The sequence below is a fragment of the Myzus persicae genome, unplaced genomic scaffold, assembly GCF_001856785.1.
Source record: "Myzus persicae strain clone G006 unplaced genomic scaffold, MPER_G0061.0, whole genome shotgun sequence".
Classification (NCBI taxonomy): Eukaryota; Metazoa; Arthropoda; class Insecta; order Hemiptera; family Aphididae; genus Myzus; species Myzus persicae.
This window is the reverse complement of record NW_019103680.1, coordinates 39,638-63,828: the sequence shown is the minus strand read 5'-3', so window position 1 is coordinate 63,828 and position 24,191 is coordinate 39,638. Positions and strand designations below refer to the sequence as shown.

Sequence of the window (24,191 nt, the reverse complement as noted above, 5' to 3'; positions counted from 1 at the left end):
CGGTGGATATAACATCAGACTGACGACAGTTTGTTCTCCTACGTTTCCGTGACATTACACCCACGTCGTATATTATCTCGTTAGTCGTATTTCCGTAATAATATTACTGTCGTCATTTCAGTTTTTATGTTCATAACTGATAAGTTGGTACCAATTTTTTGTTTGATTCTGTTTCAAAGAACTCAGTATTTTCTATGTTGTCTATATATACCTACCTTACATGTTTCGTATGTTTTAAATGGAGAAAAATGGTTTTAATCAAGTGAAAGTTCATAATTGTACATTGGTTAAACATAAACATGTATGGTGTATTATTTGTACGATGTTACAACTAAATAACTAATACAACAAATAATAATAATTTAATTTCTCACTTAAAATCACCGTTTAAATAACCACCTTTCACAATTTGATGCGTATATGCGATCTCATTGCGATTCCACTATTTCCATTAGAAATTTGAAATTCGTTAAAAATCATAATTTAACGAGATGCATGATTTTATTTTTAATTACAATTTCATCAGACATGTTATATATTTTGACAGTTATGAACGACCAATATATAATATTATACACTATAACGTTTATGGCTGTATTAAATGCAAACTGCGGTCAACGAATGGAAAAGAATTTTAAAAAATCTTGGTATTAATATCTTGTCATAAAATATTAAAATGTCACTTATTCCACGGTCAACGATATTTAAATTTTAAACACGCTCGCGGAACTTAAAAAGTAAAATAAAATTAAAACAACTATATTTTTCGTGGCAAAAAGTATTGATTACTAATATATAATTCAAATTGAATTATATATTAGTAATCTAATTGAATTATTCAATGATGCAGGTTTGCGCACGAGGTATTGTTATAAGCTTAAGGGATTTTGAGAATATTTCTGATTATTTGAAATATTTTTTATACCATTCGTGTTGATTGACAGGCGTGTGAGGAGGGGGGGGCTGAACTCGGTAGGCATTTTTGATATTAATAATAATACTACTGTCTACTAAATAATACAGTCGATATTGTTTTATTTTCGTTTGATTATCCATCAATAAAAACGCTCAAGTACGGAAATCCGCGAGTACCATGTATATATAATAATAATAATTATTATTCACTTGGTTGATTATTAATTAATAATTATTGTCGTCATTATAATATTATTATTACTAGAACGATTACGACGACCCGCGACACAGCGTGCGCCCGTACCTCCTATACCTAGTAACTATAATAGGTGCAAGTTATAATATAACACTATCCGTCTCGTTTCGTATGGTCGTCGGCGGCGCGCGCGTTCCGCCTCGCCCAGCGTGCGACGTTGTCTCGCCCGACGGAGAGCCTCCGCGTCCGCGCAGCCAGCAGTGTTCATCCGGCAGTCGTCCCGAGTGTTCGTGCGGTGTCGACACGATCGCGCTGTCATTTCGTCCGCCGCGGTTCCTATACCATTTCAGCGTAATATTTCACCGGAATGTCCGAATCGCATTGACGTTTACTCATTCTATTTGAACCCTTTCGAATAAACCAAAATGCTGTCCGTCATGAACGATCTGCCGGACGTACAGCATCAACCGCCAGTGAGTCCCGCGCACAGCACCGGCACGATTACCCGGAGGTTCAGCAAGGGGTTTCAATCGTGCCTGAAGGGCGCCCGAGACGATTTTGACGATTTAGATGTCGATCAAGGTAAGAAAAGAGGCATGGCTGTCACGTGATGGCCATCTTACATTTCATAGTATAACAAGTGTATAATATATCGGTATCCAGCTGTGGTCCTACTATTGAAGGTGTTCATTATGAGTGTTTTTTTATTAAATCTGTTAAACCTTTTTTCGCGTCGGTTTCTCCGAGAAAAAAGACGCCAGATGCTCATCGGATTATTCATCTTCGATACTGATAGAAGTTATGCGTTCGCGATCAATTATATCTTCCACAGTCCCGAGTGAAAGTTTTCTTCAGTTCTCATATTTTTGTTAAAAAAATTCGAACTGAATCACCGGCTGTAATAGCCAGTCGCATTGTGTGTTACTCCCGAGTTTTCAATTAGCGGCTGTTGCTACTGCCGCCATTGGAATCTTGAGGTTACTGAGTTTTATATGCTTGGCTGAGTGATAAATGATTATACTATGGCTTTCGACGGAGATTTAGACAGATTTTTTAGGTTACTCGGCTCAATCAGAGCGCGTACGTAAGCCGACAAAATAAACAACCGAGAAAGGATATGGTCGACAGAGAATGGATAAGAGCAGTATTAATCATTAGGTGTAATGTCTAGTATTATAATTTAATATTTTTATAACTTATTATGTTTATTTATTGAAATACTATACATTTGCATGTGTTGTATACTGTAGTGGTGGCGTACTTGTATTATTATTAATGTGCTGGATAAGAGGATTTTTGGACCGGATAACCGGAAGTTTTAATACAATAATCTGACGATGGTGGCAGACCGGAAACGGCTGGGCTTAAGCTCGTTGTCAAACTGGTCGTTTGTAAAGTTGATTTTTATATATTTTCTTCGCCCGTTCACGCGAATCTGCCATGTGGCTAAACGCTGTTTTGTTTAATATAAATCTAAGTAAGTGAATCTAAGAGTTCGTCTACCACATGTCCGCACGTGTATCGTGTATGTGAGTACTTATAGTATGTGACTTATATACCGTTTTTTTTAATCGCTGAGTCGCCATCACGACTTGCGACATGTGGTCGCCAAGGGGATTCGAATTTGACTATGAATTTAACCGAATCGCCAAAAACGTCAACTTGCTCACAAAAAGAATGATACGGTTACGATTTTCTTTTATTGTGACTTTTTAATATTATTGAAAGTTAATAAATTACATAAAAATCAACACGTGTAAGTTATTGGTAAATAAAAAGATTAAACCATTTGTTATAACATTAATTCAGCAGCTACAAAATAATATGATAGTTATTGAACGACGTATTATTATTAGTTGATTATTATCTCGGTGCACTGATTACGGGTTTGATTTTTTTTTTCAATCATTGTTGTTCAGAGGTATAGAATACAAATGTATAGGTATAATACATTAATACATCAGTTTAGGCTGCATATAGTATTTTGAAGTTTTAGGTATTTAGAAGATATATTTAGTGATATCGCCAGTTCTGTGTTATATAATAATAATTATATGTGAAATGTAAATACAAATATAACATTATGTAGGTAATGTTACTCATTAGAAAATTCCTTAACTTTTCCAACAAGGTTAGATAACCGCTAATTGAAAACTATTATTAACTGTCATAAATTATGATACAAAACACGTAGGTGGTAGGTATTTTAAAAATATAACCAAAACACATTTTGTAATATCCTAAACAAACTTTGTACTGGGTATTAAAATATATAGAGGTTTTAGGCATTATGTATTTATGTGCAACCGTATTAAGAAAAAAAAATTATTTTTCTTGTGAATGTAATCAGAACTTTTTCAAAAAGTTACAGCTCTCGTACTTTTTAAATTACATTGTTATCTTCATGTCTCTTTCGTGTAGTATACATAAATGATAAATCCAAATCCAAAAACTCAAAATGAACGAGATTAATATATGAAGAGACCAAACAATTACATATCGCATAATATATTCATGAGTTTTCGTATTTTCATTTGTCGGAAATTGTAGAAACACAAGTTATAAATAACTGCTGATACCTAAATAAAATAAAAATTTACGCCCGTGAATTAATGTAAATTTAACTGTGCCCTTGTTATTTTCTTTTTTCTCTATCGTCATGTGGGTCAAACGCATTTCGGCACCCGTTTCCGTTTACCCGTTTACCCGCTATCTATGCAAAACCGTATGGTAATAAAATAATTGGCGCGTTCCACGATTGGTGCAAAAAAATTTGATCAAAGCTACAAGGCACCGACGACACAAGTAATATTCGATTTTTACAATTACCGCGTGGACCGGTCCATTGTTTTGGATAGATTTTACTCGTCAAATACTCGTACTTTCCATGCGACTTTCTCCTATTCAACCAGTTCGACGGTCGTATGCGTTTTTTTTTATATGTATCGCGTGTATTACAATATTATACTTATTCACTGGATTTTTAATGCAACTGTCTATTTAGGTGTACCAGTCACTAAAAGTCAATAATATTTTGCATATAGATAATTAAAAGTCATGGTTTCTCATTTACACCGATACATCGATGATTATAATGATTTATTTTTTTACTACTGTGCATTAATGTTTGGTATATTGTATACAATTTTTAACGCATTAACTATCAGGTTTATATACTAATCGTAATTAGTAATTGTAATACTTCAAAACTTTATTGAAACAACATTGTTATAATATTTCATTTCAATAATGATCTACCAGCATAGGTAACTGATCGATATGAATTATGATTCATGACACTATTGACACTTATGGATGACATACCGTACATTTGTGGTTCGTTCGTAATTATTCGATATGGACGATATATTTGTTCTACCTATATATTCATTCAACTGGTCTACTATCAACTCAGTATTCGGATGCAACTGAATACATAAAAAGTAGTTAGGTTAAACATTTACCATCAATGGGGTAATCAACCAGACTTTGGCTTCATCCCCATTATATACATAATAATTAGTATTATATTGATGTAAGAACTATTATGGAAGTGCACCATAATAAAAATTAAAATTGACGATCTATTGGCTACTACGATCGATCCTTCTACCCAATTATGGAAAATAATAAAAGATTACTTGAATCATTTAAAACAAAAAAATTGTTAACCTGACCTTGAAATATAGGGCGATTGAGACCTGAGATATACGTTCATCCTTTTTCTAAATAACTTTTCCGATCTTCATCTGTGTGACATCAAATAATTATTTTCGTAGGTATTAAATTCATCTTGAATAAATTTCAATGAATTTCAAAGAATAAAAATGCTTGATATTTTTTTCAAATTATCACAGTTTTTATGTGTTACTTACAAGGACAGTTTTTGTTTGTTTTTTTTTAATGATAGCACTCGTGCGTTCGGCGATACGTACCTATTACCTATTGTTTGTTTTTCGAACCCACCGACGGCAATTAACAGACAACGACTCTGTAAAAATATACATTATAATTACATTATTGTATAATATATTATATAGGTTACCCATATAGCAGGCTATTCGGCCGGGTTTGGTTGTTAAGCCAATGCTACTTGCCACGATGACGTGGACCACGTGATATTTTTATAATTTTTTAATATATAATAGCATAAAATATACATATTACATATTTGCATTTATATTCAGATATGCTGATATTGATACATTAAGTAAATGTTCACTCGGCGTTTGTACAGATGTTGCTCTTGTATATGATATATCAATGTATTATATAGTATGTTATTTATGGGAAAGTCACCTTAGTGCTTGCACTTACAAATGGCAATTATGTAGAGTAGTTCATGTAAAACATTGATATTTAATTTAGTTTTTTGTACTAAATAAATTATTTCTGTACTTCAATGAGAGTTTAAAAAAAATGTTTTATAACAGTATTGACAGAATTTTAAACTAAATTACATAATGTATCCTACAAAAACAATATCATGCTACGGACAGGTCTGTGACCTTAAAATAACCCCTGCGAGCACGGTGCTGATAATATAATAATAATAATAATAATAATAATGGTACCTATAACAATAACGAAAAATAACAACACTCAACACGCGACAACAATATAATAGCTGTACGCCTACTGCCTAGGAATAACTGATGATTCTGCGCTATATAAGATGACAAGTAGATGTTAGTTACCAGATTAGAGTGATGCCAAATCGGTTCCTATTTTAAATTATTTGAATTATAGATTTATTGGCCTAATGGTTTTACAATTTAGTTTATGTTTTTTTTTTAGTCCAACTCTTTTTTAGTAGAGTTATAACTAATAAATCTCGACTTTGGGTATTTTTTCAAAGTTGTCTTTTTGAGGTGTTTTCAAGTACTGTACGCCATGTACGAAAACATAAGGAAGCTCTAACAGAAACTCTTGATACATTTTTTTTCGAACGAATCAGCACTACTGTCGCTTTCAAACTGTAGCTATATTATATAGTTCGGGTTAAAATCAGGAAATTCTAAAAAGGGAGACGAAGAAAAGGATAACTCTATTATATGGATAATTGCTATGCTTTTACTATTGTCGTGCACCATACAACCATTGTATACTGTATAATTGCTAAAAATCTCAAGGTTTCGGTTCATTAGCCGTCGTTGGGGGAGTAGAGTCGACGCTAGCGAATGGACGGACAACAGACGCGTACAACGCGTGTTAATTAGTTGACCGAGGACGACCGCGTACGTGACAGACGCCGATCGCGAGCGAGGGGCACTTTTTTAGGAGAATGTATATACATATTATGTGCGTGTGTTTAATAACACTATTGTCAGTCGTTGGGTATGTTATCGTGCATATAATAATGGGGATAATCATAATGTGGTATATCAAACTGTCCCCGCAAGTTTTTACATTTTCAAAGCATTTTCAACTGTTTTCAATTCTGATGAACAAACATACATATGGCTTGGACAGTCCCTGGTAAAGGTGTGCTACAGCACCTCATATTCTTGCTAAACTTTTCCCTTTAACCTAAATATGAGCCTTGTAAATTGTAATATATAACCCAGTTTCAGTTAAATTCACATGGGATGAGGCAATATCTTTAAATTATGTAAAATTCTGTGCAAAACACGTCGAGAGTTAGCAACACAATTGATAGTCGAAGCCAGAGTCGTACCGGTCGTAGCTGATACGTTGATATTTTTACAAATAGAGAAGTATGGGTACTCCTGGTCATAGATTCCCTATCCCATCCCACCCTAGTATCAGACATTTATTAATTTATAGTTATTAAGTATCGCCATAATTATGTAGACGTGTGTTAGGTATTAGACATTAAAGTGCGAATATTATTCGACTGCTATAAGAAAAATATATACATCGGTATTTTGATATATATATTTATATATTATATTTTTATCGTACAAACAATGAACTTTTACTATGCACTCTGTAAATAATAATAATACTATCTATCATACTTAAATCGTCAATCGCTGCTGCCATCTGTATAGACGGTATGTTGTTTTTGCTAATCGTTGAGGCAGTGTTTTTGTCAAGTAGCTAGGACATTGTATTTATATAGGTATTTGACTCGATTCAGTGATTGCATATTTTCAATTATTTTCAAATAATATAGGTACTAAACTACTAACTAAATATACTTAAATATATCATATATTAAATTTTTTTATATAATTTTATACTCGCATGATTGTATTATTAGTTTTATATATTGGTATATTATACTCCGTTTTCATTCATACGATATATTAAGTCGTGCTATACTGCTATAGTTAACAAAGAAAGCATGTCGACAGTTTCTCGTCACAATATTGCTTGTGTACCTAGGCAAATAGTAAGCATCAACAGCGTACAATAAGCGGTTGGTCAATAAAATTATATAAACAAATATTTACCTATATTAAATATAAATAATACTTTCGAGCCTCGATAACTCAAACGTCAATGGAAATACTAAAAATTCATCTCAAAAATGTTTTGATTATATAATGGCTTAAATACAACTGATTAACCCTTCAAGGGGCAAGGAATAAAATCGACGGTTTATGACGGTTTTCGAGTTATCGGGGTTTGGGTTATCGTGACTCGACTGTGTATAGCCATATTATGAGTATTATAATGTGCACGCGCCGTGCGAACAGGTGTGAAGTGCGAACTCGGCAATACCTCGCCAAATATGTTACTCCCGGTCCAGCTCCTTATTTGGAGAAACCTAATCGATGCAATGACAAATCGCATTCTCAAATCTTAATACCATAGGTACTCTATTACTGCTACTACTATTTCTAATAATAATAATAATAATAAAGTGTTATTGCAATTTGTAGTGATAGTTATACTGTGTAAACAAACCTAATAAGTAATAACTATAATAATAAGTCATATTGCAGCAGCTCCGTTGGTAAATTATATTAATTTATAACGAGTAACGACATCCGCACTACTTTTATTTATTTAGATTCCATTCGTGGTACTTATGGAATTACCTACTAAAATTAAATCTTAGTATGCAGTAGGAGGAACACAGTGGTTGTTACTTGTTAGTGTTAAATTATGGTTACGCCTCCCTATAATTGCTCGCTACAGTTTTTGTGTAGGTATTGAGCTCACTGTACTTTTTGATTTATTCGAGCACGCAGTGGTTATAAGCTTATAAAGTTACAACTTATAAGTCGTCTCCTTTTTGTGCTACAATTTTTTTTCCTACTGAATAACATCTCGAGTGAACAACCGGTAATTAGGACGACAACGATTGAACAATTATCTTAAAACAACGTTATTGCCGGTAATATTTTATCAAGCCGCAGTGGCGCAGTTTATTATTTCCATTCAACAACAATAAACGATTATCGCGAAACGTGAGTAATAAATAATAATAAATATTAATTTATACATTATACCTATTAGTTTGGCTGTCATAAAATAATCCATTCGGTTTATTGTGATTTTTACATAATATTTAAATTGTATACGTATAGCATATTATGAGCTAGAACACTTATGAATTATAACTGCAATATTGATTACCTAGGTACGTTTTATCGTTAATGGCGTGTGATAATGTCATTGTAGATTCTATCCGTCTTACACTTAACCGTTATAAATTATAATTAATATTATTGTAGTTTTATTTATTTATATTATTTAACTGTCCAAACTTATATCACCCGACCGAAATACAAATTAATCGTTATGCTGATGAGTGATCAGACGGACACGTCGTCTTATTCGTTGTCGATCCGGGATTTTTACTACCTCGAATCTTAATGCACTTATACAGATTCGTTGTAGACAAAACTCTCACGAAACAACTATGGCGATCGAACCCGATCGGTTTGACATAGGTCATAATATTATGGTGAAGAGTTATTACAGGACCCGAGTATGTTTGCGGCGCGTCGGGTTTTTTTGTTCGCGTGTCATTGTACTTGCTCTGCGTACGGGTGTACGGCTATATAGCAAGAACACGGCGGCGGAGTACGCCGATGGCTTTTTTACACGTAAATAAAATTTAAAAAAAAAAATGTTTATGATGAAAAAACACGTGCCGGTTGGAGACAAAACGCCGTAGCGGGTGGCGCAGTGCGAATTCTAAACTTAGAAACGGCAAGTGCAAACACACTAGCCACGGGTTGCTGTACAGTACACCCTGGTAATTATTTACGGCCGTAAACGTGTACACGTTGTACAATAATGCGTGAGTTAGCGTGTATACAGTGTATTATAATAATACATATCGATTTCCGTGTGTATGTGCTACCGTGTACCCTGTATACGGTTTAATGTGCTGCCTGGATACGCGATGACGGCGGTGAGTCACCTGGTCTATGAATAATGCGTTGGGCGCTTTGAATTCGAATTTACACTGTATATGCGATCGTCGACGGCACTCGCCTGCCAGCAGCACACCGGCCGATTGGGTCGACTTTATTATAGCGGCGTGTGTACGTGTTTACTTACTCTCAATATTAAATAATATATTTCATATTGGTACTTGTGACCTGTGAATCTCCGACCGGAGGAACATCTGTTTAGTGTTATCGCACACGTATTAATAGGTAATATTATTATTATTATCGTATACATTATGCGTTTCCGCCGTCCATAACTGGACTCATCGGCACGACGATAACTCCAGACCTCATAATATTGTCGTTAAATTGATCGTGAGCTGACCGAGTGTACATTTTTCTATTCGAGTGGAGGACCTATCGAAAATTACGGTGTTTGGGTGTGCTCGAATGACGAATTTGATATCGATTATTTTGTACAATAAACGTGCTGCTACGACCTCTACATCATTTGGAATCATCACTTACTTAATTACCTATATGTGTTGTGTTCATTAATTTTTTGAAACTAGGCGCGGCGATCTCTAGTGGCAACTGGCATTAATTGCTAGTGAACGTTATACACACACAATAGTTGGAGAAATATTATTCTATTACGAGTAGCGTATATAGGAAATAATAATAACGAACCTATTATGTTATTCTGTCGAGTATTTTACACGCCTTGAATTTTTTTAATCTAAATTACATGATAATAGTTTTATAGGCATATGAATCGATAGTGTAGGACGTAAGTATATTATAATACAAATAACAATAATTATGTTATGTAAGTGCAGCGACGTGGTATAAGTGTGTAATTAACTGCTGCATTACTCTTGAAATGATTGTATTAGCACAATGTCGTTGACAACATAATACTACTTAGATATTGAAAAATATAATATTTTTTGGACGCATTTTAACTAGGTGTGTAAATGAATAAGCGTCTTTTAGGAACTGTTGTCAAGATCGTCAGTGAGAAGTGATTGGTAGTCCACCCTCGAGTCATTTATTTAATTTCGCTGACTTATATTAGCTTAAAATCTATAAGCATATTATTATGCGATTAAATGTGTGTTTCAAAAGTCAAAACTAAAAATTGTATAAACTGATAGATTTCATAGTATGCCAATTAAAAGCGTACGTTCTGTATATTTCAAATCTTAACTATTTTTTTGACAAAATTCGTCATACGCGTCTATAACAATCATAGACGTTTACAGGTGATAGAATATTATAATAATAATATCGGTATTATTATGTTTATAAATAGGTAGTGCCTGTCCAGATATATACATTTATTTAAGATTAATCATGAAAAATTGAAATTGTGTGTGGCCAAAACCGTAATATGGTAAATCGGAACTATGATGATGCCGGAATTGTCTACTGCCCAAGTCGTAATGGGGTACCTATTGACGTAGTATTCGTTCTGGAATTTGACCTAATAGATAAAACTAATATACAAATATATATATGTATAATAATCCACAGCACGTAATCCGGACGCTGGAATAAAATATAAAATATCCTTCTTGTCCATAACTCGAAGATGACGGATAATATTATAATAACCCTTATTTTATTGTGTTAACTCGAGTTATGGAACAATCACTGATGTTTTGCCCTTTTTTAAACCACGATTCGATCGGACAAACAGACCGACGGTCTTATTATTCTCCTCCGAAACTACACAAGTACGATATATTTTCAAGTTTTGAGGGGTGAGCAAAAAAATCGAAGGTTGTCGTCGTTATGTATTCTCCTCGTAACTAACCAGTAAAATCGTGACTGGTTTTAAAAACGAGAAAATTGCAAAATAAAAAAATAAACTATGTATGTACAAATTCAACATCGAATTTCCAGATTTATTCTTTTTGTTACCGGGAACAACCCCAACCGATCAACCCTAATTAGTTGTTTGTATTAAAAATTATTTTGAAACGAGTTGGTTCGTTAACCAACACATGGGGTATTAATGTATTATATATTTTTTAAAACTATAACATAGGATTTGAACTACTAAAGTACTAACAAGAAATGTTAATTATAAAGCGTCATATCGACAAAAAAATTTGCGTTTGGAATTACTTCAAAAATTAGTATTTGCAGATAGGTACCTATATGATTTCTGATATAAATTCTTTATTAGAATCTAATCCATTTGTCGTGTTACGCACTACGGACGATCGAATTTTATAGATATCTCTAATAAAATATTATTATTGAACTTCAGGAGTAGAATTTAATAATTTGTATTCAATTTTATTGCCTTCCCATTGAATGATTTTAAATAATTGTATACTATTCTTATTTTATATAAAATTGTTTACTTTAAAGGCAATAGGAAATGTAATTAGGTATATTGTAATGATTAGGTATTTATAATGGGTATGTATATATTATTTCACTTAAAATTGATTTTTAATGTTAATTTAATATTTGATGGTAAATAGTTAAATTTCGATGTGTTTGTTATTTAGTTTAAGACAAAAACTCGTACTATAGATGTTATAACTATTAAGATTAATAACAATTAATTTTTATGGTACTTGGTAGAATACAATTATATATATTATTTTTAAAAAAAAAGTTTCAATAGAATTTAAAAAGCCTTATAAAAGCAAATAATTGAGTGCAAGTTTAATGAATAAAATAAAAATATATTTATCAATTGTGTTGATATCAAAATGCTTGATTAAAATGTGTTTTGATTATTATTGTTCATAATACAATTCTTTAATTTTGTTAGTAGGTTTTATTTTATAATATTTAAAACAATAACGACTGAAATAATTTCTTTTTACACAGATTTCTAATCTGATTGATTTTAACTGTAAAATATATGTTTATGGATACATAAGAGATAGAAAAATCGTTATATACTTGCAATTTTAAGAATTAAAATATGTTTCAATCATTTTTATTTATTTTTAATCAGAAACATAACTATTCATTTAATTTCGATTTCCCCGGAGACCTACTGTTTTGCTTTTAATAATATATGCATAATATTATAATTTTTTAACAAAATTGTACTAACTTCATTATTTAAATTAAAAAACTATTAATAAAACTGACAATATATTTATGGAATAATAATTTTGTTGTATAACCTAAACGAAACCCAAGGGAAATAACATTATATCCATCTGCATTTTCAATTTTTCTGTTATCAGCTCATTGACTCAGTCATTGCCTGGACAGCTGTACGTATATAATATATGAGGAGCACCTATATAATGGCGTATAAGGTGACGACTGACGACTGTAATCGTTCATTTACGTAATCAAAACAGTATCCGTGTATAATATCCTAAACTTTAACACCTCTTAAACTCCTACGTTTTGTTGTCAATTTTTCGATAAGAAATCATGTAACGTCGAAAAAATGTTCATCGTTATTAAAACGCTGTAGAACAAGATTTGAAAATCGTCGGTTCAAATAAAATAATTAAGTCCTCTCAGTAATTGTTTAAATTGAATTGGCATTAAACATTACCGTCGCCTGCGAGAAAAAATAAGGCTGGCGTTCAAAATCGTATTAAATACGGTCCAGATACTTCTCAAAAGCTCAAGTTTTGCGTTGGCTAAAAATAGGTCAAAGTTGTATAATATTAGCTGCTGAGAATTTATTTTTGGAACAAATATTATATCCACCCGGATTACCAAACTAGATTATACGGATTAGGCGAAATGTACGATGAAAAAATATATTAATAACTTAGTCAGACTCGATGTTGTAGGTAGTATATAGGTAATAGGTATACAGTTGCATACAGTCGTGCCTGCAGTAGGCAGTACAGCATGACGTGTGGCCGTGTCCTCTGTCCTCTCGTCAATCGTACTTGTGCACATGTACTGTATATAACATTATGACCTATCTTGTCGAACCAAAATTCGATAAAATGCCTTAAATTCCTATGTTTTGTAATTTAACATATTTTAATACAATATTATGTAATACGTATACTGTACATAACCCATTTAAAAAATAAACATGGGTGTAATAATAATTCGCGGGCATATTATTATCTACAGACTACACATATTATATTTTCTCTTGTCTCACGATTCATTATCACGAAAATATTCTACTCGATATCTCATACAAACTTTAATTATATTATGATATTTTTTATTATGAAATTTCACGTCGTCGTTATTCAACATCTATACGAATACTGTTCTTTCGAATCCAATTAAAAAAAAAAAATAATAATAATAAATAATAATAGTGATGAATTAAAACAAAAAAATAAAAAGGCTTGACCTTAACATTAACGTACGTGTATTTCTTGTATGCGTTAATAATATAATAATATTTAACATTATAACCTTCTTAATATCATTACACTATTATTATTATTATCATTTAAATATTCTTATGTTTAGCAATTATTACTCAAGTGCTCAAAAAGAGTAATATTGCATTGCGTAATATAAAATTATTTTAGAGGTATTCAGTATTTAGTTGTAGACTTGTATAGTATAGTATAGAAACAGTGACAAAATGCACACATTTGAAATGCACAATTTCCCATCGTTTGCCACAGGCTGTCGATAACAATATAAATTAAACAAACGCTTTGCATGTTAAAATGTATACTTTATTTCGTATCCACTGTGAATCTCTCCTCTCAGTTATACGCCCGAAAATGGTGAAACGCGCTTTTCGATAGCGGTGGAGGGGTGTGGGCTTCTCTGGGTTTCTGTTACTCCTACGCGCCAATCGCGTACGAAACGAAAAATATAAAAAATAAGTCTTTAAAAGCATACCACGTGGTATAATAATGGTGACGAGTTTCGAAAACAGTACGAATATAATAAACACTGCACAGTCGCCTCTTTGCCACTTGTATTATTATTATTGTCTAAACAAAAATGCTTTTAAGTTCGGCAATTACAAGCGGAGAACGAGCAGCAATCTAAAATACGGTTTTTACTTTTGTTGGACTTTGGCCAACCCCTCTTCGTAGTGATGTGTTGGGGGGGGAAGACTTCTAATTATATATGCACAATGAAAATAATAAAATCCGTTTCCGAGATTGATGATAGAGCGTGTGTATAATATAGTTGAGGTGTGCACTGTGCAGTGTGCATGCATGTGGACGGATACGAGAACGATAGTGTTCCGAAACCGGAAGAACAATGAGCAGACACAGTGCTCGATCTGTACTCGTTATCGTCGCGGTATCGCCCGTCAACAGGAGACCGGGTTGTCATCTTCTTCTTATTATTATTACTATTATTATTATAATCACTATCGGTAGTACGCGTCTTAACAGTAAATGGCCGTGTGCGGGGATAAGATTAAATTTAGAAACCGAAAACAGATGTGTGATTTTAACAGTGGAGAGAATTACGAGGCGGAATGGGTGGCCCGGTGTGTATATTATTATAATAAGGGATCGTATGAGCCGCCGACTACTGCATCATGCGGGCTAAAACGGTAGGACTCAAAAGGATGGACGAACAGAATCAGTGAGTGGGTGGAGGAGGGTTTCGGTCTAGTTTCATCGTCGAGGACCGTCGGATACGGGTACAATAACAGCCGCGAACAACATGTTATACTGTATACGTCATAATATAGGTCCACTTACGGTGCAGCCGTTGTGTTTACCGTGTTCACTTGATGTTTATGCGATACGTCTTGTTTGTTGTTGTAGTCGTTGGTTGAAACTAGAACGATTTTAGTATTGGGATGTTTCTGAGAAAATCTTTTTTCATACCCACTTTAAAATATGTACCTATATAGTTTATAGCACACTTAAGAAAATATTTATTTCGACAAAAGCGAGTCCGTCAGGAGCGGTAGCAGCTCTGTACTCCTCCTTAACAAAATAAATTATTGATACATTTTAAACCAACCAACCGAAAGAAATAATAATAAAGTAATAAAAAGAAAAACAATTGTTTTGTAGTTAACATTTTATTGACGTACAATACTGTCATGTTGGTAAAACGGAGTAATTTGATGTGATAGATTCGATTTTATAGCACGATCATAATATCAGAGTAAGAACAAAGAGTGCTGTTGTATTTAGTCCCAATATCCGTATACGGCTGTTTGGTTAGTGTTTGTAAAATATTATTGTCATTATTGCAATAGACATTTCCTAGAACTGATGATAAATCCGTTGTCCGTGTGTTCGGCAGCCGTTAACAATATTAACGATCATTATTACCAGCATTTTACGATTTGCGGATGTTGAGCTAATTTTAAACAATATCGATTTAGAATATCAGTTACTTTTGTACATAGCTAGTTTATGAATGTCTGAAAATTATAATAGACTGCGTGCTGTAAACACGAGAAGTATAATATTATAAGAACGACGTTGTGCTTGGAACCGTTTCAAAATTAAAATAAGACGATTCCGATGCCGCGGCCGTTTGAATAATTGCTGTGATGTTTTATTAAACTCCGAGCTTTTAAAATTTAAATTTTAACTTGTTCATAAATTTCGCTTACGCGGTTCCTCTCGAGATATTATACAATATACATAATAATATACTATTAGCCACCGCCCACCGCCCTCGCCACTATACGTCCTGCCCTCGGGTGCCGTGGTTATAATCATATAATATACGACCATACGATTTATGTGAAAGAAAATGAGTGGACGTGATAAAGTTTTCGACCGCAATCTCATATAGGTATATACGGCGAGACTTATTTCCCGTACGGTAAACGTTGACGACATGTGTTGCGGAGTTCTGGCGTGTACATAAAAAAAAATCCATAAGTTTTGGTTTTAATGTACAAATCTGTCGTGACACGAAGTGTGAGACGGTCGCGCGTCGTAAAGATACAAATTGTAATAATAATATTTAAACAAAATGCAAATAAATATCACGAGAGTGTGTGTAAAATGAGAGATTTTAGTTGGTAAGTCGCATGTTCGTACCCCGTGATGGAGTCATACGTCGTGCGAATGTTGTATAGTATCTCGTGTAAACCTATACTTGATGATCACACTATTCTATGAATGCTCATAATCTATTTTATTATAGAAATGCGTGTCGTATCGTACCGGCGTAATATGTAAGTTTTGTAAAAAAAACAAAGCGCTGTGGTGCTCGTTCGAATTTTTGCGATTTTTTTTTTTATCACAATTGATTTGCACACACTGCAAATAGTATCGGGTAACAGTAATTTAAACAAAAAAAACCTTAAGCTGCTACAATAATAATAATTGATCGGCACTCGGGGAACCGTACAAGTGCGAACGACCGCCGCCGTCTTGATATACCATTACATATTGTGAGGTTTAAGCCTGGCCGACGGCGGTGTTGGATTCCTGCGTGTATATAACCATTGTTCGGATGAAAAGTCGCGTGTGTGTGTCGGGCTTATGGCTGAAAATAATAATAATCATATAATGATGGAAAAATAAAATGCCCACGGAACTAGAAACGCGGCGCGGCGTGTATAATATATAAATTACATTGTATAAACGCTTCCGCCATATACGATAGCGACACACATTCTCGCCAGAGACCCTGTGTGTGTGTGTGTGTGTGTGTGGTTTAGTGGTTATGCGTTTATTTTCTTCCATTAATCATCACATCGNCTGTGTGTGTGTGTGTGTGTGTGTGGTTTAGTGGTTATGCGTTTATTTTCTTCCATTAATCATCACATCGACCTTGGCAGTAGTGTACCGCGGTTCGTTTTATTCGAGAAGTGAAAAAAATTAAAACTTTACATCTCTCCGGCCACCGTCTTAACGACCCGTCGTCGTATAAGGTCGCCTATATGAACGACACTTGCAGCAACGAATATTCAAGCATAGGTACCTACAACAAAATAAAATATATTTTTTTGATATGAGTATTATACATATTATTATATAGGTAAAACAAAATTTAAGAAAACATACGGGGGATACTAATCAAACAACGATATTACTATATAATAATGAGTGCCACGATCTAAAATTAAAATCAATACGATTTGGTCTAAACTACAGTGCGCCGTATTGTGCACGTTGTCGCATCTTACCCCACCCCGAGTGACAAATGAAGTGAAGTCGATAAGAATAGTATATGTGTACCGAACTGACGATCCGTCGATCTTCGTGAAACTCAGAAGTTATAATCGTAGGTGTTCGAGTATGCTAGTAAACGGCACTGAAGAAGTAAATGTCAAAAATATAGCAGTAACACCACATCGCCAGATAAAATAATAAAAATTGAAAAAAAAACGTGAAACGATTTCATTCGACCGCAGTTGTAGTGGTCTGTGAGAGGTCGTTTGCTGCGGACCAATTGTTTTAGGCCGGTTGGGCCCTCGGTTTTCACGTCGTGTACTCTGAGCTCGAACCACCCCCGCCGCGCCCCACGATCAGCGAAAAAACTGATTTACGTTTATTGTTATATATATATATATATTGCGGCCATACATTTAAGATGCGTACAGACAGCAGGGTCAAGAAACCTCATTGTTCTATTAGTCATGGCCAGAGTTGCAGTGTCTTTTATCACGATTCTCTCTTCCTCCGCCGGGGATAAAAATTCATCTTAATCACAACGAGACCGACTGTATTATATAGTATACACGAGTATTTACTGTGTTTATTGTATAGATATATTATTAGCCCATTCTATAGAGCTCGTCATATGTTTAACAAAATTATTATATACATATACTATACAGTCTGTCTCCGCGTCACCAGGCCTTATAATCTCCTATGTGTATAATATTATGTACATGATGCGTATTGTATGTATATTATAAGTATCACGACAATATCTCATTATGAGACGCGCATTAAAATTAATGCATTATCGCATTATACGCCTGCGATAATCACGTGCGAACGAAAACAATAACAATCGTAAAAAAACCATCGTCGGTCCCACCCTCCCGCCATCATTTCAGCTGTGGTTTCGGCTTCTGTGTGTACCACCAATAGTACCTACCTGCAGAAGCAGTTATTAATGTCATTTAATATAATGCAGATGGGTTATTTTGCCGTATATAATACACGGGAATAGGTAGGCAAGTCATAATATTTTTATGAAATCATGTGTATAATATTATACGAACGACGTTGCAAAATAATCGTCCGACCAATTCCGTCGACCGTTTTTCGGGTGCAGCGGGAAGAGCTAATTCGATTTGTCACGCCCGCCGGAAAGGTTTGAAAAGTTTTCACGATTCGCACTGTTGCTTGCCCGATAATATATTATTTCATTTAATTTTTTTTTTATCGTATAACGAACTCCTAGGCGGACTGCGAAACGTCTATAATAGTAGTATATTTTATACTGTATAATATATGTATAGGTACCAACATGCATTCGTAGAGTAAAAACAAATCGATGAACATCATGATAGTTGTAATACAAAACTACGTTTTTTATTTGATTTTTATTGGTTCGTTAATTTTTCACACGCTGTGTAGAACACTAGTCGTTTACATGTTATTATTGTTTGTTACAGAAAACATGCAGGTCTTTAATGTTTTTCCTTTCGTGACTCCCTCGATCCCGACCTACTTTTAGTTAACGATCGTATAGCGATTGGTACCTAAGCTATTGCAAATTTTACAATGGAATTTTTCGGAAAGAGCACTGATGTTTCACAATTCACGTGGACAAATTTTGCAGAAATTCGAACCATCAATTTTCGTATGGTATGGAAATCACGTCTCCTTGAAAAGTTCGTTTTTACCGACTTTTAAGCATTTCGAAACTCGTGTTGGTCGACCACTCCCGCCGAATCTTGAAAAACACACATGCAACGTCTCTGGACGATATATTTTTTCCTATATTACTGCGTAATAGTCCGTATATGTATAAAATAAGACGTTGCTCATTTCAAACATTTCGCACGACTTCTGTTTTCCGTCAAATTAATGTGCGCTTTCGCCGATTCACACGTTGGATCGGTGTGTTACGCTTTCGATTGTGTATTTATGCCGTGTGAATATATTTTGAATTACGTCGTTGGCCAAACAAACACGAAGATATTATATTATACAGTTTACGTAAACCTTAATCACTTTATTATTAATGACTTTTGGGTCGGCGTTTATGTTGAATTTAAAGGCATTACATTTCAACGTTTGAAAGTTCACTCTATGTACTCGTATATAGGTATTATTAGGATTTAGGAATCGCATATTTCAAGGCGATCGATTTCCGACCCTGTCGGTATAAGAGAAGTGAAATAATTGTACAAATATATGAACATCAAAATATCTATATAATGATGTATATCTTACACTTCTATTTAGAAATGCACCCGCACACACATTTATGTTTATTTCTATGTAGAGCTTTCCATACGAGTATAGTTTTATTTCATTCGGTTGTAACTATATGCATTGTACATGCATAAAAAATGCGAGGATGTGAGGTAACGGTTAGGTTTATTAATTTTAAATATTTATTCTGAACAACTATTGATATTAGGCTTTAGCACGTGCCACGCGTATCATATATTATTATACCTACTTTTATTCAAAATGTCCGTTTAGACTTTATCTGAATAAGCATTATAAATGTATGTGTTTTGATATTTATTTCAGTATTAATGATTGATTAAATTATATAAGTGACTTGTTTTTTGAATCATACGCGTGCAATCGATGTACCTACGTAAATATTAACTATACAGCTCAACCCTGCAGAAACAAATTTAAAAATTAAAAAAAAAACGTATAGTAAAAATGTTGTAAAGTGAGGATGAAATATTTTGTAATAAATCTTATTTACATAATTTTGCGCCAGAAACAACAGCGAAGGTTACAGGCATAATGACTTCAATTTTTCACACGAGACAGACGACACTTTAATCTGTGCAATAACAGATAGTTTTGTTTAAATCCTTAATATTATTCTTTAGTAATTATTATTATTTTAATTGGTGTTAGTTTACATATTAAAGTTTATGTAATAATGTTGCAAATATATTACAAATACAATTATTGCACTTATTATAATCTATCTCGTGTGAAAATGCGTTGTCTTCACTTGTCTGTCTTGCTTCTAGATCCTTTCCCGCGCCAATCAATTTTTCTATGTCATTTGTTACGCAACAATCAACAATAGCATTGACATATGGGAAGGTCCCTTAATAAGGAATTAAATATATTTTAATAAATTGTTAAATTTAAATCGTTCTCAATGATATTTCATTGAAATGGTCTACTAACACAACTGCACAAGCCCTTTGAAACGGGGAGTGGCCGTGACGATGGCGTCTCCTTTGATACGTGACTATACTTTTGATTTATTTGGTATTTGCTCATAAAAAACGAACAGCATACTGCGCAATTGTCATTATTGTGTGTGCTACATTATGTATTTCTTCATTACGAATGTTAAGTATGATTTATCGATAAAGAGCTCAACATTTTCCTCTGTATTCAAAAAATATTATGCAGTAATTCGGATTTTCAACTATTTTTAAGTTAACGTTCTACCATATAGCTTTTTATGTTCAATCTGTTTTTATCTTCTTGTAACAGTTTTGTGTTCAGCAACCAACGTATATAGCCATGTCAGCTATCTTCTTCATAGTCCCAACACTTTTGGCCAGCGGAGTTTTCTTTTTTTTCAATTGCCAATTAGTCATTTAGAGCGGTAAATATAATGATTTAATAATATTTTTGTTGTTTTATTTGCATTGTATTGGCCGAGGAAATGTATGCATCCCTGGCTGCTTTTCGTTTTTTTTTTCACGACGATCAAATGATTCCCCCTCCTTCCGACCCAATCGACAAGAAATCGAATAAAAATTGTAAATTGCATAAATTTTCAGTTTTTCACGAATGTAACAGAGTGCCAACCACGACTGTAGCGATCTCTGGCCCACTCGCCTACGCACGGGCACGGTCACAGTCGTATTCAGTGAATCCGGTAGATGGCGCGTACAGTTGGTTGACTGGATCTAATATTATTAATTATTACTACTTCAATAACTGCAGTTATATTTCTAGGTCGATTCGATTCGAATATTCGATCTGTACGATTTTTATGTTTTGATCATGAATCTTTTATAATAAAACGCTATGTAATATAAAATAACAATAAAATCGACGTCGTCGATCGGAATATATCACACACACGACACACTGACATACACAACTACACGAGATCTGGTTCGTGGAAAAAAATAAAATAAAACACATTAACCTACAACTCGTTTTTATGTTTATTTAGGCTAATTGAAACGATATTACTAGAATTTCTAATGGAATCGTGAGTACACGATAACATATCAGCTGATATTATAATTATCGTATCTACTTTTTCCTCTTCGTCCACAGCAATCCACCACTGCACCGCCAGCTACCAGAGAGTAATTAGTTCTTAAATAATCCTTATAAAAAAAAAAAAATTAATAAATACGCATAGACAATAAAGAACGGATAGGCTGTGTCGATATTATTATTAACAAAATATATTTACTCCCGCCCGAACGGAGAAGAGAGAACTACCGTTTTTAATTTTTATCAATGACTCTCATTCTGGCAGAGGGTTCAGCATAAATTATATTTTGCGATCGTCATCCAATATGAGTTATACCGTAGAACTTCAAAATATTTTCACGAAATACGTCCGTCACCTCACTTCAAGCTCGAATAGCCTATCCATTCTTTAATAATATGTATGCAAAAATGTCGAAAATGTCGCCTGGTGAAAAAAAAATGTCCGTGTTTGTTCCTATTTATTATTAGCGAACAAAATATTAACTCCAACTCTCCAGCCGTCGTTTCTCCTGTGTGCAATTTAAACACACGCGTGTGCTTACACGGTAGCCGAGTAGGTATACTTGTCAGCTATCATACCGAAACCATAACCATATAATAATAATAATATATTACAAGTGCACTGTGCACACGACGACGACTTGTTCAAGACCGTTGAAGTGGGCTAGTCGCGCACGAACGTCGTTCCTACTCGCACACTTATCGTTTCTTTGTTCCTACTTTCCTAGCTATCTGCAGTGTTTATTACGATTATATTGTGTTTACCTATTATCTACTATGTAGCACACCGTATTATGTACCATGTTATATGATCAGACGGACAATTTGCCGTATAGTTGTTATGTTATGGTTATGGTTTGGTATAATATGTTATGCCCATAGGCCTATAAACTAATTGCTTTATAGGGTCTATATGACTATGTCGCGTCTTGCCAGCCGTCCCAGAGTGAACAACACATTATAATATTAAGACATACAATATTATTATAACGACGCTTCAATCGTGTTTTTTTATTACTTATTTTTTTTTTTCTGCAAACACTTCGTCGTAGCGCTAGGAAAGTCTCACGCGGCACCTTTTTTTTATAATTCTAATATCTCGTCCAAACGCACGGTACTCTGCGAAGAGGTAGTTTTACGATTATATCGTGCAATTATGATTGTTATTATTATTGGGTATAGCATAAAATATCACTATAAATAGAAGTGTATTTAAATAAATAATTTCAACGAATCATAATATGATCCAATTACAGTACATTTTATCCCTAGTACGGACAATAATATGACACTAACGCTTTAAATGCAAAAATGTCCATTCGCATAATTATTGAATGATTTCATGGAATTAAAATTAAATGATTCAATCGTTGGTTCAGTTTATGAGTGTAATGTCATCATCATCATCATCTATTTTTGATAGGAGAAACTAAAGTATAACGATTTGTTTTTTGAAAAAATACTTAAAATAGTAGTTGACCTAGTTCTACACCGAGGGCCGAGGGAGACATTAAAATTAGGAAAACTTAATAGTTCCGGACAATCTGTGTAACAAATAACAAGTTAAATTACAAGGTTTACAAAACGACCATTTCCCTTCTTTCTGATGAACCAATTATGTTAAACAACTAATTAAGTATAATAATGGCGGCAACTGTCGAAGCTCTATGTGAAATCGTCGACTCCGCCGGATTGCGTTCATTGGCTAATGAGCAATGGTGCTTGCAAAAGTTACAGCAATCTAACGGCATAAAGCCACCACCACGAAAGGCTATTGTCCCGAGTTCCCGTCTAAGGTGATGAGCGAATAGCGAGACATGTGTGGCCAGCTTCCGGTCTTCCCGGTATCCTGTCCGGCTTTTTGTTTCTTAACCCCTTGCGACGAGCTGGCAGTTGAAAACGACCTCTACACGACGGGATGGGATCACCGTGTGAAGTTATACGGTCTGATGAGCAAGTCATATCGTGCACTTGCGGATGACTGTAGGGAACCGCAAATCGAATATACGGTTTTGAATCGGAACCGTTGTTCTGTGTATAAGTCAGTCAGACCGCAATAACGCCTCACACACACACACACACACACACACACACACACACACACGCGGACGTTAGTATTTGTGTAATTCACTGAAAGAAACGGACGGAGATAATATTATAATAATATTCCGTTCGCGGGCGTGAGGCGTGACTATTCTCCCGGTCCGCGTGTTTCCAAAACCTTTAACCTTATACAATAATGTACAAAAAGTGAACGCATTCTTAGTTTGTGGTAACACGTCATATATTTACTATATTCATGTACACAGGTATATATAATAATATACGGACAGATTAATATATATGATATTATTATTATTATTAGGTATCTATTTGTAATCGAAATTATCTCATTGTGTGAACATATTGTAATGTATATATGTATATATATATATATTATAATAATAATGTTAATAATATTGCTCCACATTTACGCACGACGGCCGAGTGCTTACCCTT

General features: G+C 34.0%; 1 protein-coding gene across 4 annotated transcripts in view; it reads left to right on the top strand.

The window, feature by feature from the left end:
* Window positions 1–24,191, top strand: part of LOC111035014 (probable Ras GTPase-activating protein) — a 141,642-nt gene that overhangs the window by 81,372 nt on the left and 36,079 nt on the right. The window contains exon 1 of one of the 4 annotated variants that reach the window (XM_022316496.1): window positions 1,371–1,693. The exons of the other annotated variants lie outside the window; for them this stretch is intronic. Within the exon in view, the coding sequence (XP_022172188.1) occupies window positions 1,537–1,693 (157 nt within the window). The 5' untranslated portion in view covers window positions 1,371–1,536. Of the gene's footprint in view, window positions 1–1,370; window positions 1,694–24,191 lie in introns of those variants that run through there. 4 annotated transcript variants of the gene reach the window in all.